The 11,395-nt window shown below is 46.3% G+C and overlaps 1 protein-coding gene across 1 annotated transcript in view; it reads right to left on the bottom strand.

Moving 5' to 3' along the window:
* spred3 (sprouty related EVH1 domain containing 3) overlaps window positions 1-11,395 on the bottom strand; it is a 37,496-nt gene that overhangs the window by 230 nt on the left and 25,871 nt on the right. Inside the window, exon 5 of the mRNA XM_082956512.1 lies at window positions 1-823. This exon is cut by the window's left edge and continues 230 nt beyond it. Coding sequence (XP_082812638.1) covers window positions 1-823 — 823 coding nt within the window. The remainder of the gene's footprint in view (window positions 824-11,395) is intronic.

Genomic DNA, 11,395 nt, shown 5'->3' with positions numbered 1-11,395 from the left:
TACAGTGATAAAGCAGGCTCTCTGCGCACCACACACAGGTCCACTGGCGCAGGCAGTGTAGGGCGGGGTCGGGGGCGTCCCGGCAACGGCCCCGCCCGTTCTCTGATTGGCTGAACACGGAGCGGCAGTAGACGCAGCGCGACGAACACGACGACCCCGCCGGACACGGACTGTCCTCGTCTGGGGAGATGGCCGGATCACCATCGTTACCATCCCCACTTCCCACTGCTCCTCCTCCTCCTCCTCCTCCTCCTCCTCCTCGCTTGCGAGTCCGTGAGCGGGGAGTGGCAAGAGAGGTGTGGATGCAGCAAGGGGAGGGACTTCCCTTCCCGGTCTCTTGGGGTGATCCGGCCCCCGACGAGCCTCCAGATACAGCATTGGGCATGGAGGCCACGCAGGTGGGCGAGGAAGAGGAGGAGAGACGCTGGGAACCTTTACTGTCCAGAGTGACCGTCACCTCGCAGCCCGCCGTGCCAACACCTGCCACCTCCTTCTCAAAACGCACCACACACAGCTCTGTGGACTTGTCCTGTACGCTTCCCCCACTGCCCACCACCACACCCCCAGTTAGACCACCCACCATGGTCCTCTGCGCACCGGCACGCCGGTAATCCTCGTACCCCCGAGAACCCCATAAGTCCTTACAGGGGTCCAGGCTGCGCAGATCTCCCTCCTCTAGTAGAGAGATGGTGGGGGAGAGAGGGGACGAGGTTGGGGGGCCCTTTGGAGGAGTGGGGGGAGCAGGGGGAGGTGGAGGAGGGGACGGAGGGTTTAACACAGCGGTGACTTGGGAGAGTTGGTGCTGCATAGGCCTGGTGTGGATCTGAAGAGAGGAAGATGACGAGAATAGGAGACTTAACAATTACAGCAATCTGGATCCATCGCAGCACCAGCAGTGGTGAGGTGTGTTCTAGTCTTTACCTGGGCAGTAGTAGTAGTAGTAGTGGTGAGGTGTGTTCTAGTCTTTACCTGGGCAGTAGTAGTAGTAGTAGTAGGTGAGGTGTGTTCTAGTCTTTACCTGGGCAGTAGTAGTAGTAGTAGTAGTGAGGTGTGTTCTAGTCTTTACCTGGGCAGTAGTAGTAGTAGTAGTGGTGAGGTGTGTTCTAGTCTTTACCTGGGCAGTAGTAGTAGTAGTAGTAGTGAGGTGTGTTCTAGTCTTTACCTGGGCAGTAGTAGTAGTAGTAGTGGTGAGGTGTGTTCTAGTCTTTACCTGGGCAGTAGTAGTAGTAGTAGTGGTGAGGTGTGTTCTAGTCTTTACCTGGGCAGTAGTAGTAGTAGTAGTAGGTGAGGTGTGTTCTAGTCTTTACCTGGGCAGTAGTAGTAGTAGTAGGTGAGGTGTGTTCTAGTCTTTACCTGGGCAGTAGTAGTAGTAGTAGTAGGTGAGGTGTGTTCTAGTCTTTACCTGGGCAGTAGTAGTAGTAGTAGTAGTGAGGTGTGTTCTAGTCTTTACCTGGGCAGTAGTAGTAGTAGTAGTGTGAGGTGTGTTCTAGTCTTTACCTGGGCAGTAGTAGTAGTAGTAGTGTGAGGTGTGTTCTAGTCTTTACCTGGGCAGTAGTAGTAGTAGTAGTAGTGAGGTGTGTTCTAGTCTTTACCTGGGCAGTAGTAGTAGTAGTAGTAGTGAGGTGTGTTCTAGTCTTTACCTGGGCAGTAGTAGTAGTAGTAGTGTGAGGTGTGTTCTAGTCTTTACCTGGGCAGTAGTAGTAGTAGTAGTAGGTGAGGTGTGTTCTAGTCTTTACCTGGGCAGTAGTAGTAGTAGTAGTGTGAGGTGTGTTCTAGTCTTTACCTGGGCAGTAGTAGTAGTAGTAGTGGTGAGGTGTGTTCTAGTCTTTACCTGGGCAGTAGTAGTAGTAGTAGTAGTGAGGTGTGTTCTAGTCTTTACCTGGGCAGTAGTAGTAGTAGTAGTGTGAGGTGTGTTCTAGTCTTTACCTGGGCAGTAGTAGTAGTAGTAGTGGTGAGGTGTGTTCTAGTCTTTACCTGGGCAGTAGTAGTAGTAGTAGTGGTGAGGTGTGTTCTAGTCTTTACCTGGGCAGTAGTAGTAGTAGTAGGTGAGGTGTGTTCTAGTCTTTACCTGGGCAGTAGTAGTAGTAGTAGTGGTGAGGTGTGTTCTAGTCTTTACCTGGGCAGTAGTAGTAGTAGTAGTAGGTGAGGTGTGTTCTAGTCTTTACCTGGGCAGTAGTAGTAGTAGTAGTGGTGAGGTGTGTTCTAGTCTTTACCTGGGCAGTAGTAGTAGTAGTAGTGGTGAGGTGTGTTCTAGTCTTTACCTGGGCAGTAGTAGTAGTAGTAGTGAGGTGTGTTCTAGTCTTTACCTGGGCAGTAGTAGTAGTAGTAGTAGGTGAGGTGTGTTCTAGTCTTTACCTGGGCAGTAGTAGTAGTAGTAGTAGTGAGGTGTGTTCTAGTCTTTACCTGGGCAGTAGTAGTAGTAGTAGTGGTGAGGTGTGTTCTAGTCTTTACCTGGGCAGTAGTAGTAGTAGTAGTGGTGAGGTGTGTTCTAGTCTTTACCTGGGCAGTAGTAGTAGTAGTAGTGGTGAGGTGTGTTCTAGTCTTTACCTGGGCAGTAGTAGTAGTAGTAGGTGAGGTGTGTTCTAGTCTTTACCTGGGCAGTAGTAGTAGTAGTAGTAGTGAGGTGTGTTCTAGTCTTTACCTGGGCAGTAGTAGTAGTAGTAGTGGTGAGGTGTGTTCTAGTCTTTACCTGGGCAGTAGTAGTAGTAGTAGTGGTGAGGTGTGTTCTAGTCTTTACCTGGGCAGTAGTAGTAGTAGTAGGTGAGGTGTGTTCTAGTCTTTACCTGGGCAGTAGTAGTAGTAGTAGTAGTGAGGTGTGTTCTAGTCTTTACCTGGGCAGTAGTAGTAGTAGTAGTGGTGAGGTGTGTTCTAGTCTTTACCTGGGCAGTAGTAGTAGTAGTAGTAGTGAGGTGTGTTCTAGTCTTTACCTGGGCAGTAGTAGTAGTAGTAGTGGTGAGGTGTGTTCTAGTCTTTACCTGGGCAGTAGTAGTAGTAGTAGTAGTGAGGTGTGTTCTAGTCTTTACCTGGGCAGTAGTAGTAGTAGTAGTAGTGAGGTGTGTTCTAGTCTTTACCTGGGCAGTAGTAGTAGTAGTAGTGGTGAGGTGTGTTCTAGTCTTTACCTGGGCAGTAGTAGTAGTAGTAGTGGTGAGGTGTGTTCTAGTCTTTACCTGGGCAGTAGTAGTAGTAGTAGGTGAGGTGTGTTCTAGTCTTTACCTGGGCAGTAGTAGTAGTAGTAGTAGTGTGAGGTGTGTTCTAGTCTTTACCTGGGCAGTAGTAGTAGTAGTAGTGTGAGGTGTGTTCTAGTCTTTACCTGGGCAGTAGTAGTAGTAGTAGTAGGTGAGGTGTGTTCTAGTCTTTACCTGGGCAGTAGTAGTAGTAGTAGTAGTGAGGTGTGTTCTAGTCTTTACCTGGGCAGTAGTAGTAGTAGTAGGTGAGGTGTGTTCTAGTCTTTACCTGGGCAGTAGTAGTAGTAGTAGTAGGTGAGGTGTGTTCTAGTCTTTACCTGGGCAGTAGTAGTAGTAGTAGTAGGTGAGGTGTGTTCTAGTCTTTACCTGGGCAGTAGTAGTAGTAGTAGGTGAGGTGTGTTCTAGTCTTTACCTGGGCAGTAGTAGTAGTAGTAGGTGAGGTGTGTTCTAGTCTTTACCTGGGCAGTAGTAGTAGTAGTAGTAGTGAGGTGTGTTCTAGTCTTTACCTGGGCAGTAGTAGTAGTAGTAGTAGTAGGTGAGGTGTGTTCTAGTCTTTACCTGGGCAGTAGTAGTAGTAGTAGTAGTGAGGTGTGTTCTAGTCTTTACCTGGGCAGTAGTAGTAGTAGTAGTAGGTGAGGTGTGTTCTAGTCTTTACCTGGGCAGTAGTAGTAGTAGTAGTAGTGTGAGGTGTGTTCTAGTCTTTACCTGGGCAGTAGTAGTAGTAGTAGGTGAGGTGTGTTCTAGTCTTTACCTGGGCAGTAGTAGTAGTAGTAGTAGGTGAGGTGTGTTCTAGTCTTTACCTGGGCAGTAGTAGTAGTAGTAGTGTGAGGTGTGTTCTAGTCTTTACCTGGGCAGTAGTAGTAGTAGTAGTAGTGAGGTGTGTTCTAGTCTTTACCTGGGCAGTAGTAGTAGTAGTAGTAGTGTGAGGTGTGTTCTAGTCTTTACCTGGGCAGTAGTAGTAGTAGTAGTAGTGAGGTGTGTTCTAGTCTTTACCTGGGCAGTAGTAGTAGTAGTAGGTGAGGTGTGTTCTAGTCTTTACCTGGGCAGTAGTAGTAGTAGTAGTGGTGAGGTGTGTTCTAGTCTTTACCTGGGCAGTAGTAGTAGTAGTAGTAGGTGAGGTGTGTTCTAGTCTTTACCTGGGCAGTAGTAGTAGTAGTAGTGGTGAGGTGTGTTCTAGTCTTTACCTGGGCAGTAGTAGTAGTAGTAGTAGTGAGGTGTGTTCTAGTCTTTACCTGGGCAGTAGTAGTAGTAGTAGTGGTGAGGTGTGTTCTAGTCTTTACCTGGGCAGTAGTAGTAGTAGTAGTGGTGAGGTGTGTTCTAGTCTTTACCTGGGCAGTAGTAGTAGTAGTAGTAGGTGAGGTGTGTTCTAGTCTTTACCTGGGCAGTAGTAGTAGTAGTAGTAGTGTGAGGTGTGTTCTAGTCTTTACCTGGGCAGTAGTAGTAGTAGTAGTGGTGAGGTGTGTTCTAGTCTTTACCTGGGCAGTAGTAGTAGTAGTAGTAGTGTGAGGTGTGTTCTAGTCTTTACCTGGGCAGTAGTAGTAGTAGTAGTGTGAGGTGTGTTCTAGTCTTTACCTGGGCAGTAGTAGTAGTAGTAGGTGAGGTGTGTTCTAGTCTTTACCTGGGCAGTAGTAGTAGTAGTAGTGGTGAGGTGTGTTCTAGTCTTTACCTGGGCAGTAGTAGTAGTAGTAGTAGTGAGGTGTGTTCTAGTCTTTACCTGGGCAGTAGTAGTAGTAGTAGTGGTGAGGTGTGTTCTAGTCTTTACCTGGGCAGTAGTAGTAGTAGTAGTAGTGAGGTGTGTTCTAGTCTTTACCTGGGCAGTAGTAGTAGTAGTAGTGTGAGGTGTGTTCTAGTCTTTACCTGGGCAGTAGTAGTAGTAGTAGTGGTGAGGTGTGTTCTAGTCTTTACCTGGGCAGTAGTAGTAGTAGTAGTGTGAGGTGTGTTCTAGTCTTTACCTGGGCAGTAGTAGTAGTAGTAGTAGTGAGGTGTGTTCTAGTCTTTACCTGGGCAGTAGTAGTAGTAGTAGTGGTGAGGTGTGTTCTAGTCTTTACCTGGGCAGTAGTAGTAGTAGTAGTAGGTGAGGTGTGTTCTAGTCTTTACCTGGGCAGTAGTAGTAGTAGTAGTGTGAGGTGTGTTCTAGTCTTTACCTGGGCAGTAGTAGTAGTAGTAGTGAGGTGTGTTCTAGTCTTTACCTGGGCAGTAGTAGTAGTAGTAGGTGAGGTGTGTTCTAGTCTTTACCTGGGCAGTAGTAGTAGTAGTAGTAGTGAGGTGTGTTCTAGTCTTTACCTGGGCAGTAGTAGTAGTAGTAGTGGTGAGGTGTGTTCTAGTCTTTACCTGGGCAGTAGTAGTAGTAGTAGTAGGTGAGGTGTGTTCTAGTCTTTACCTGGGCAGTAGTAGTAGTAGTAGTGGTGAGGTGTGTTCTAGTCTTTACCTGGGCAGTAGTAGTAGTAGTAGTAGTGAGGTGTGTTCTAGTCTTTACCTGGGCAGTAGTAGTAGTAGTAGTGGTGAGGTGTGTTCTAGTCTTTACCTGGGCAGTAGTAGTAGTAGTAGTGGTGAGGTGTGTTCTAGTCTTTACCTGGGCAGTAGTAGTAGTAGTAGGTGAGGTGTGTTCTAGTCTTTACCTGGGCAGTAGTAGTAGTAGTAGTAGGTGAGGTGTGTTCTAGTCTTTACCTGGGCAGTAGTAGTAGTAGTAGTAGTGAGGTGTGTTCTAGTCTTTACCTGGGCAGTAGTAGTAGTAGTAGGTGAGGTGTGTTCTAGTCTTTACCTGGGCAGTAGTAGTAGTAGTAGTGGTGAGGTGTGTTCTAGTCTTTACCTGGGCAGTAGTAGTAGTAGTAGTAGTGAGGTGTGTTCTAGTCTTTACCTGGGCAGTAGTAGTAGTAGTAGTGGTGAGGTGTGTTCTAGTCTTTACCTGGGCAGTAGTAGTAGTAGTAGTAGTGAGGTGTGTTCTAGTCTTTACCTGGGCAGTAGTAGTAGTAGTAGTAGGTGAGGTGTGTTCTAGTCTTTACCTGGGCAGTAGTAGTAGTAGTAGTAGTGAGGTGTGTTCTAGTCTTTACCTGGGCAGTAGTAGTAGTAGTAGTAGTGAGGTGTGTTCTAGTCTTTACCTGGGCAGTAGTAGTAGTAGTAGTAGTGAGGTGTGTTCTAGTCTTTACCTGGGCAGTAGTAGTAGTAGTAGTAGGTGAGGTGTGTTCTAGTCTTTACCTGGGCAGTAGTAGTAGTAGTAGTGGTGAGGTGTGTTCTAGTCTTTACCTGGGCAGTAGTAGTAGTAGTAGTGTGAGGTGTGTTCTAGTCTTTACCTGGGCAGTAGTAGTAGTAGTAGTGGTGAGGTGTGTTCTAGTCTTTACCTGGGCAGTAGTAGTAGTAGTAGTGGTGAGGTGTGTTCTAGTCTTTACCTGGGCAGTAGTAGTAGTAGTAGTGAGGTGTGTTCTAGTCTTTACCTGGGCAGTAGTAGTAGTAGTAGGTGAGGTGTGTTCTAGTCTTTACCTGGGCAGTAGTAGTAGTAGTAGTAGTGAGGTGTGTTCTAGTCTTTACCTGGGCAGTAGTAGTAGTAGTAGTGGTGAGGTGTGTTCTAGTCTTTACCTGGGCAGTAGTAGTAGTAGTAGTGGTGAGGTGTGTTCTAGTCTTTACCTGGGCAGTAGTAGTAGTAGTAGGTGAGGTGTGTTCTAGTCTTTACCTGGGCAGTAGTAGTAGTAGTAGTAGTGAGGTGTGTTCTAGTCTTTACCTGGGCAGTAGTAGTAGTAGTAGTAGTGAGGTGTGTTCTAGTCTTTACCTGGGCAGTAGTAGTAGTAGTAGTAGTGAGGTGTGTTCTAGTCTTTACCTGGGCAGTAGTAGTAGTAGTAGTAGTGAGGTGTGTTCTAGTCTTTACCTGGGCAGTAGTAGTAGTAGTAGTGGTGAGGTGTGTTCTAGTCTTTACCTGGGCAGTAGTAGTAGTAGTAGTAGTGTGAGGTGTGTTCTAGTCTTTACCTGGGCAGTAGTAGTAGTAGTAGTAGGTGAGGTGTGTTCTAGTCTTTACCTGGGCAGTAGTAGTAGTAGTAGTAGTGAGGTGTGTTCTAGTCTTTACCTGGGCAGTAGTAGTAGTAGTAGTAGGTGAGGTGTGTTCTAGTCTTTACCTGGGCAGTAGTAGTAGTAGTAGTGTGAGGTGTGTTCTAGTCTTTACCTGGGCAGTAGTAGTAGTAGTAGTGGTGAGGTGTGTTCTAGTCTTTACCTGGGCAGTAGTAGTAGTAGTAGTAGTGAGGTGTGTTCTAGTCTTTACCTGGGCAGTAGTAGTAGTAGTAGTGGTGAGGTGTGTTCTAGTCTTTACCTGGGCAGTAGTAGTAGTAGTAGTGGTGAGGTGTGTTCTAGTCTTTACCTGGGCAGTAGTAGTAGTAGTAGTAGTGGTGAGGTGTGTTCTAGTCTTTACCTGGGCAGTAGTAGTAGTAGTAGTGGTGAGGTGTGTTCTAGTCTTTACCTGGGCAGTAGTAGTAGTAGTAGTGGTGAGGTGTGTTCTAGTCTTTACCTGGGCAGTAGTAGTAGTAGTAGTGTGAGGTGTGTTCTAGTCTTTACCTGGGCAGTAGTAGTAGTAGTAGTAGTGAGGTGTGTTCTAGTCTTTACCTGGGCAGTAGTAGTAGTAGTAGTAGTGAGGTGTGTTCTAGTCTTTACCTGGGCAGTAGTAGTAGTAGTAGTGGTGAGGTGTGTTCTAGTCTTTACCTGGGCAGTAGTAGTAGTAGTAGTGGTGAGGTGTGTTCTAGTCTTTACCTGGGCAGTAGTAGTAGTAGTAGTAGTGAGGTGTGTTCTAGTCTTTACCTGGGCAGTAGTAGTAGTAGTAGTGTGAGGTGTGTTCTAGTCTTTACCTGGGCAGTAGTAGTAGTAGTAGTGGTGAGGTGTGTTCTAGTCTTTACCTGGGCAGTAGTAGTAGTAGTAGTAGTGAGGTGTGTTCTAGTCTTTACCTGGGCAGTAGTAGTAGTAGTAGTAGTGAGGTGTGTTCTAGTCTTTACCTGGGCAGTAGTAGTAGTAGTAGTGTGAGGTGTGTTCTAGTCTTTACCTGGGCAGTAGTAGTAGTAGTAGTAGGTGAGGTGTGTTCTAGTCTTTACCTGGGCAGTAGTAGTAGTAGTAGTAGTGAGGTGTGTTCTAGTCTTTACCTGGGCAGTAGTAGTAGTAGTAGTAGTGAGGTGTGTTCTAGTCTTTACCTGGGCAGTAGTAGTAGTAGTAGTGTGAGGTGTGTTCTAGTCTTTACCTGGGCAGTAGTAGTAGTAGTAGTAGGTGAGGTGTGTTCTAGTCTTTACCTGGGCAGTAGTAGTAGTAGTAGTAGTGAGGTGTGTTCTAGTCTTTACCTGGGCAGTAGTAGTAGTAGTAGTGGTGAGGTGTGTTCTAGTCTTTACCTGGGCAGTAGTAGTAGTAGTAGTGTGAGGTGTGTTCTAGTCTTTACCTGGGCAGTAGTAGTAGTAGTAGTGGTGAGGTGTGTTCTAGTCTTTACCTGGGCAGTAGTAGTAGTAGTAGTAGTGAGGTGTGTTCTAGTCTTTACCTGGGCAGTAGTAGTAGTAGTAGTGTGAGGTGTGTTCTAGTCTTTACCTGGGCAGTAGTAGTAGTAGTAGTGGTGAGGTGTGTTCTAGTCTTTACCTGGGCAGTAGTAGTAGTAGTAGTAGTGGTGAGGTGTGTTCTAGTCTTTACCTGGGCAGTAGTAGTAGTAGTAGTGGTGAGGTGTGTTCTAGTCTTTACCTGGGCAGTAGTAGTAGTAGTAGTAGTGAGGTGTGTTCTAGTCTTTACCTGGGCAGTAGTAGTAGTAGTAGTGTGAGGTGTGTTCTAGTCTTTACCTGGGCAGTAGTAGTAGTAGTAGTGGTGAGGTGTGTTCTAGTCTTTACCTGGGCAGTAGTAGTAGTAGTAGTAGTGAGGTGTGTTCTAGTCTTTACCTGGGCAGTAGTAGTAGTAGTAGTGGTGAGGTGTGTTCTAGTCTTTACCTGGGCAGTAGTAGTAGTAGTAGTAGTGAGGTGTGTTCTAGTCTTTACCTGGGCAGTAGTAGTAGTAGTAGTAGTGGTGAGGTGTGTTCTAGTCTTTACCTGGGCAGTAGTAGTAGTAGTAGGTGAGGTGTGTTCTAGTCTTTACCTGGGCAGTAGTAGTAGTAGTAGTGAGGTGTGTTCTAGTCTTTACCTGGGCAGTAGTAGTAGTAGTAGTGTGAGGTGTGTTCTAGTCTTTACCTGGGCAGTAGTAGTAGTAGTAGTAGTGGTGAGGTGTGTTCTAGTCTTTACCTGGGCAGTAGTAGTAGTAGTAGTGTGAGGTGTGTTCTAGTCTTTACCTGGGCAGTAGTAGTAGTAGTAGTGAGGTGTGTTCTAGTCTTTACCTGGGCAGTAGTAGTAGTAGTAGTGGTGAGGTGTGTTCTAGTCTTTACCTGGGCAGTAGTAGTAGTAGTAGTGAGGTGTGTTCTAGTCTTTACCTGGGCAGTAGTAGTAGTAGTAGGTGAGGTGTGTTCTAGTCTTTACCTGGGCAGTAGTAGTAGTAGTAGTGAGGTGTGTTCTAGTCTTTACCTGGGCAGTAGTAGTAGTAGTAGTGGTGAGGTGTGTTCTAGTCTTTACCTGGGCAGTAGTAGTAGTAGTAGTGAGGTGTGTTCTAGTCTTTACCTGGGCAGTAGTAGTAGTAGTAGTGGTGAGGTGTGTTCTAGTCTTTACCTGGGCAGTAGTAGTAGTAGTAGTGAGGTGTGTTCTAGTCTTTACCTGGGCAGTAGTAGTAGTAGTAGTGGTGAGGTGTGTTCTAGTCTTTACCTGGGCAGTAGTAGTAGTAGTAGTGGTGAGGTGTGTTCTAGTCTTTACCTGGGCAGTAGTAGTAGTAGTAGTAGTGAGGTGTGTTCTAGTCTTTACCTGGGCAGTAGTAGTAGTAGTAGTAGTGAGGTGTGTTCTAGTCTTTACCTGGGCAGTAGTAGTAGTAGTAGTAGGTGAGGTGTGTTCTAGTCTTTACCTGGGCAGTAGTAGTAGTAGTAGTAGTGAGGTGTGTTCTAGTCTTTACCTGGGCAGTAGTAGTAGTAGTAGTGAGGTGTGTTCTAGTCTTTACCTGGGCAGTAGTAGTAGTAGTAGTAGGTGAGGTGTGTTCTAGTCTTTACCTGGGCAGTAGTAGTAGTAGTAGTGAGGTGTGTTCTAGTCTTTACCTGGGCAGTAGTAGTAGTAGTAGTAGTGTGAGGTGTGTTCTAGTCTTTACCTGGGCAGTAGTAGTAGTAGTAGGTGAGGTGTGTTCTAGTCTTTACCTGGGCAGTAGTAGTAGTAGTAGTGGTGAGGTGTGTTCTAGTCTTTACCTGGGCAGTAGTAGTAGTAGTAGTAGTGGTGAGGTGTGTTCTAGTCTTTACCTGGGCAGTAGTAGTAGTAGTAGGTGAGGTGTGTTCTAGTCTTTACCTGGGCAGTAGTAGTAGTAGTAGTGTGAGGTGTGTTCTAGTCTTTACCTGGGCAGTAGTAGTAGTAGTAGTGGTGAGGTGTGTTCTAGTCTTTACCTGGGCAGTAGTAGTAGTAGTAGTGGTGAGGTGTGTTCTAGTCTTTACCTGGGCAGTAGTAGTAGTAGTAGTGGTGAGGTGTGTTCTAGTCTTTACCTGGGCAGTAGTAGTAGTAGTAGTGAGGTGTGTTCTAGTCTTTACCTGGGCAGTAGTAGTAGTAGTAGTGGTGAGGTGTGTTCTAGTCTTTACCTGGGCAGTAGTAGTAGTAGTAGTAGTGAGGTGTGTTCTAGTCTTTACCTGGGCAGTAGTAGTAGTAGTAGTGAGGTGTGTTCTAGTCTTTACCTGGGCAGTAGTAGTAGTAGTAGTGAGGTGTGTTCTAGTCTTTACCTGGGCAGTAGTAGTAGTAGTAGTGGTGAGGTGTGTTCTAGTCTTTACCTGGGCAGTAGTAGTAGTAGTAGTGAGGTGTGTTCTAGTCTTTACCTGGGCAGTAGTAGTAGTAGTAGTAGTGGTGAGGTGTGTTCTAGTCTTTACCTGGGCAGTAGTAGTAGTAGTAGTGAGGTGTGTTCTAGTCTTTACCTGGGCAGTAGTAGTAGTAGTAGTGGTGAGGTGTGTTCTAGTCTTTACCTGGGCAGTAGTAGTAGTAGTAGTGGTGAGGTGTGTTCTAGTCTTTACCTGGGCAGTAGTAGTAGTAGTAGTAGTGTGAGGTGTGTTCTAGTCTTTACCTGGGCAGTAGTAGTAGTAGTAGTAGTGAGGTGTGTTCTAGTCTTTACCTGGGCAGTAGTAGTAGTAGTAGTAGTAGTGAGGTGTGTTCTAGTCTTTACCTGGGCAG

The sequence above is a fragment of the Salmo salar genome, chromosome 09 (genome assembly GCF_965601325.2).
Source record: "Salmo salar chromosome 09, fSalSal1, whole genome shotgun sequence".
NCBI classification, from domain to species: domain Eukaryota; kingdom Metazoa; phylum Chordata; class Actinopteri; order Salmoniformes; family Salmonidae; genus Salmo; species Salmo salar.
The sequence above is the reverse complement of the archived record's forward strand: the minus strand, read 5'-3'. Positions and strand labels throughout refer to the sequence as shown.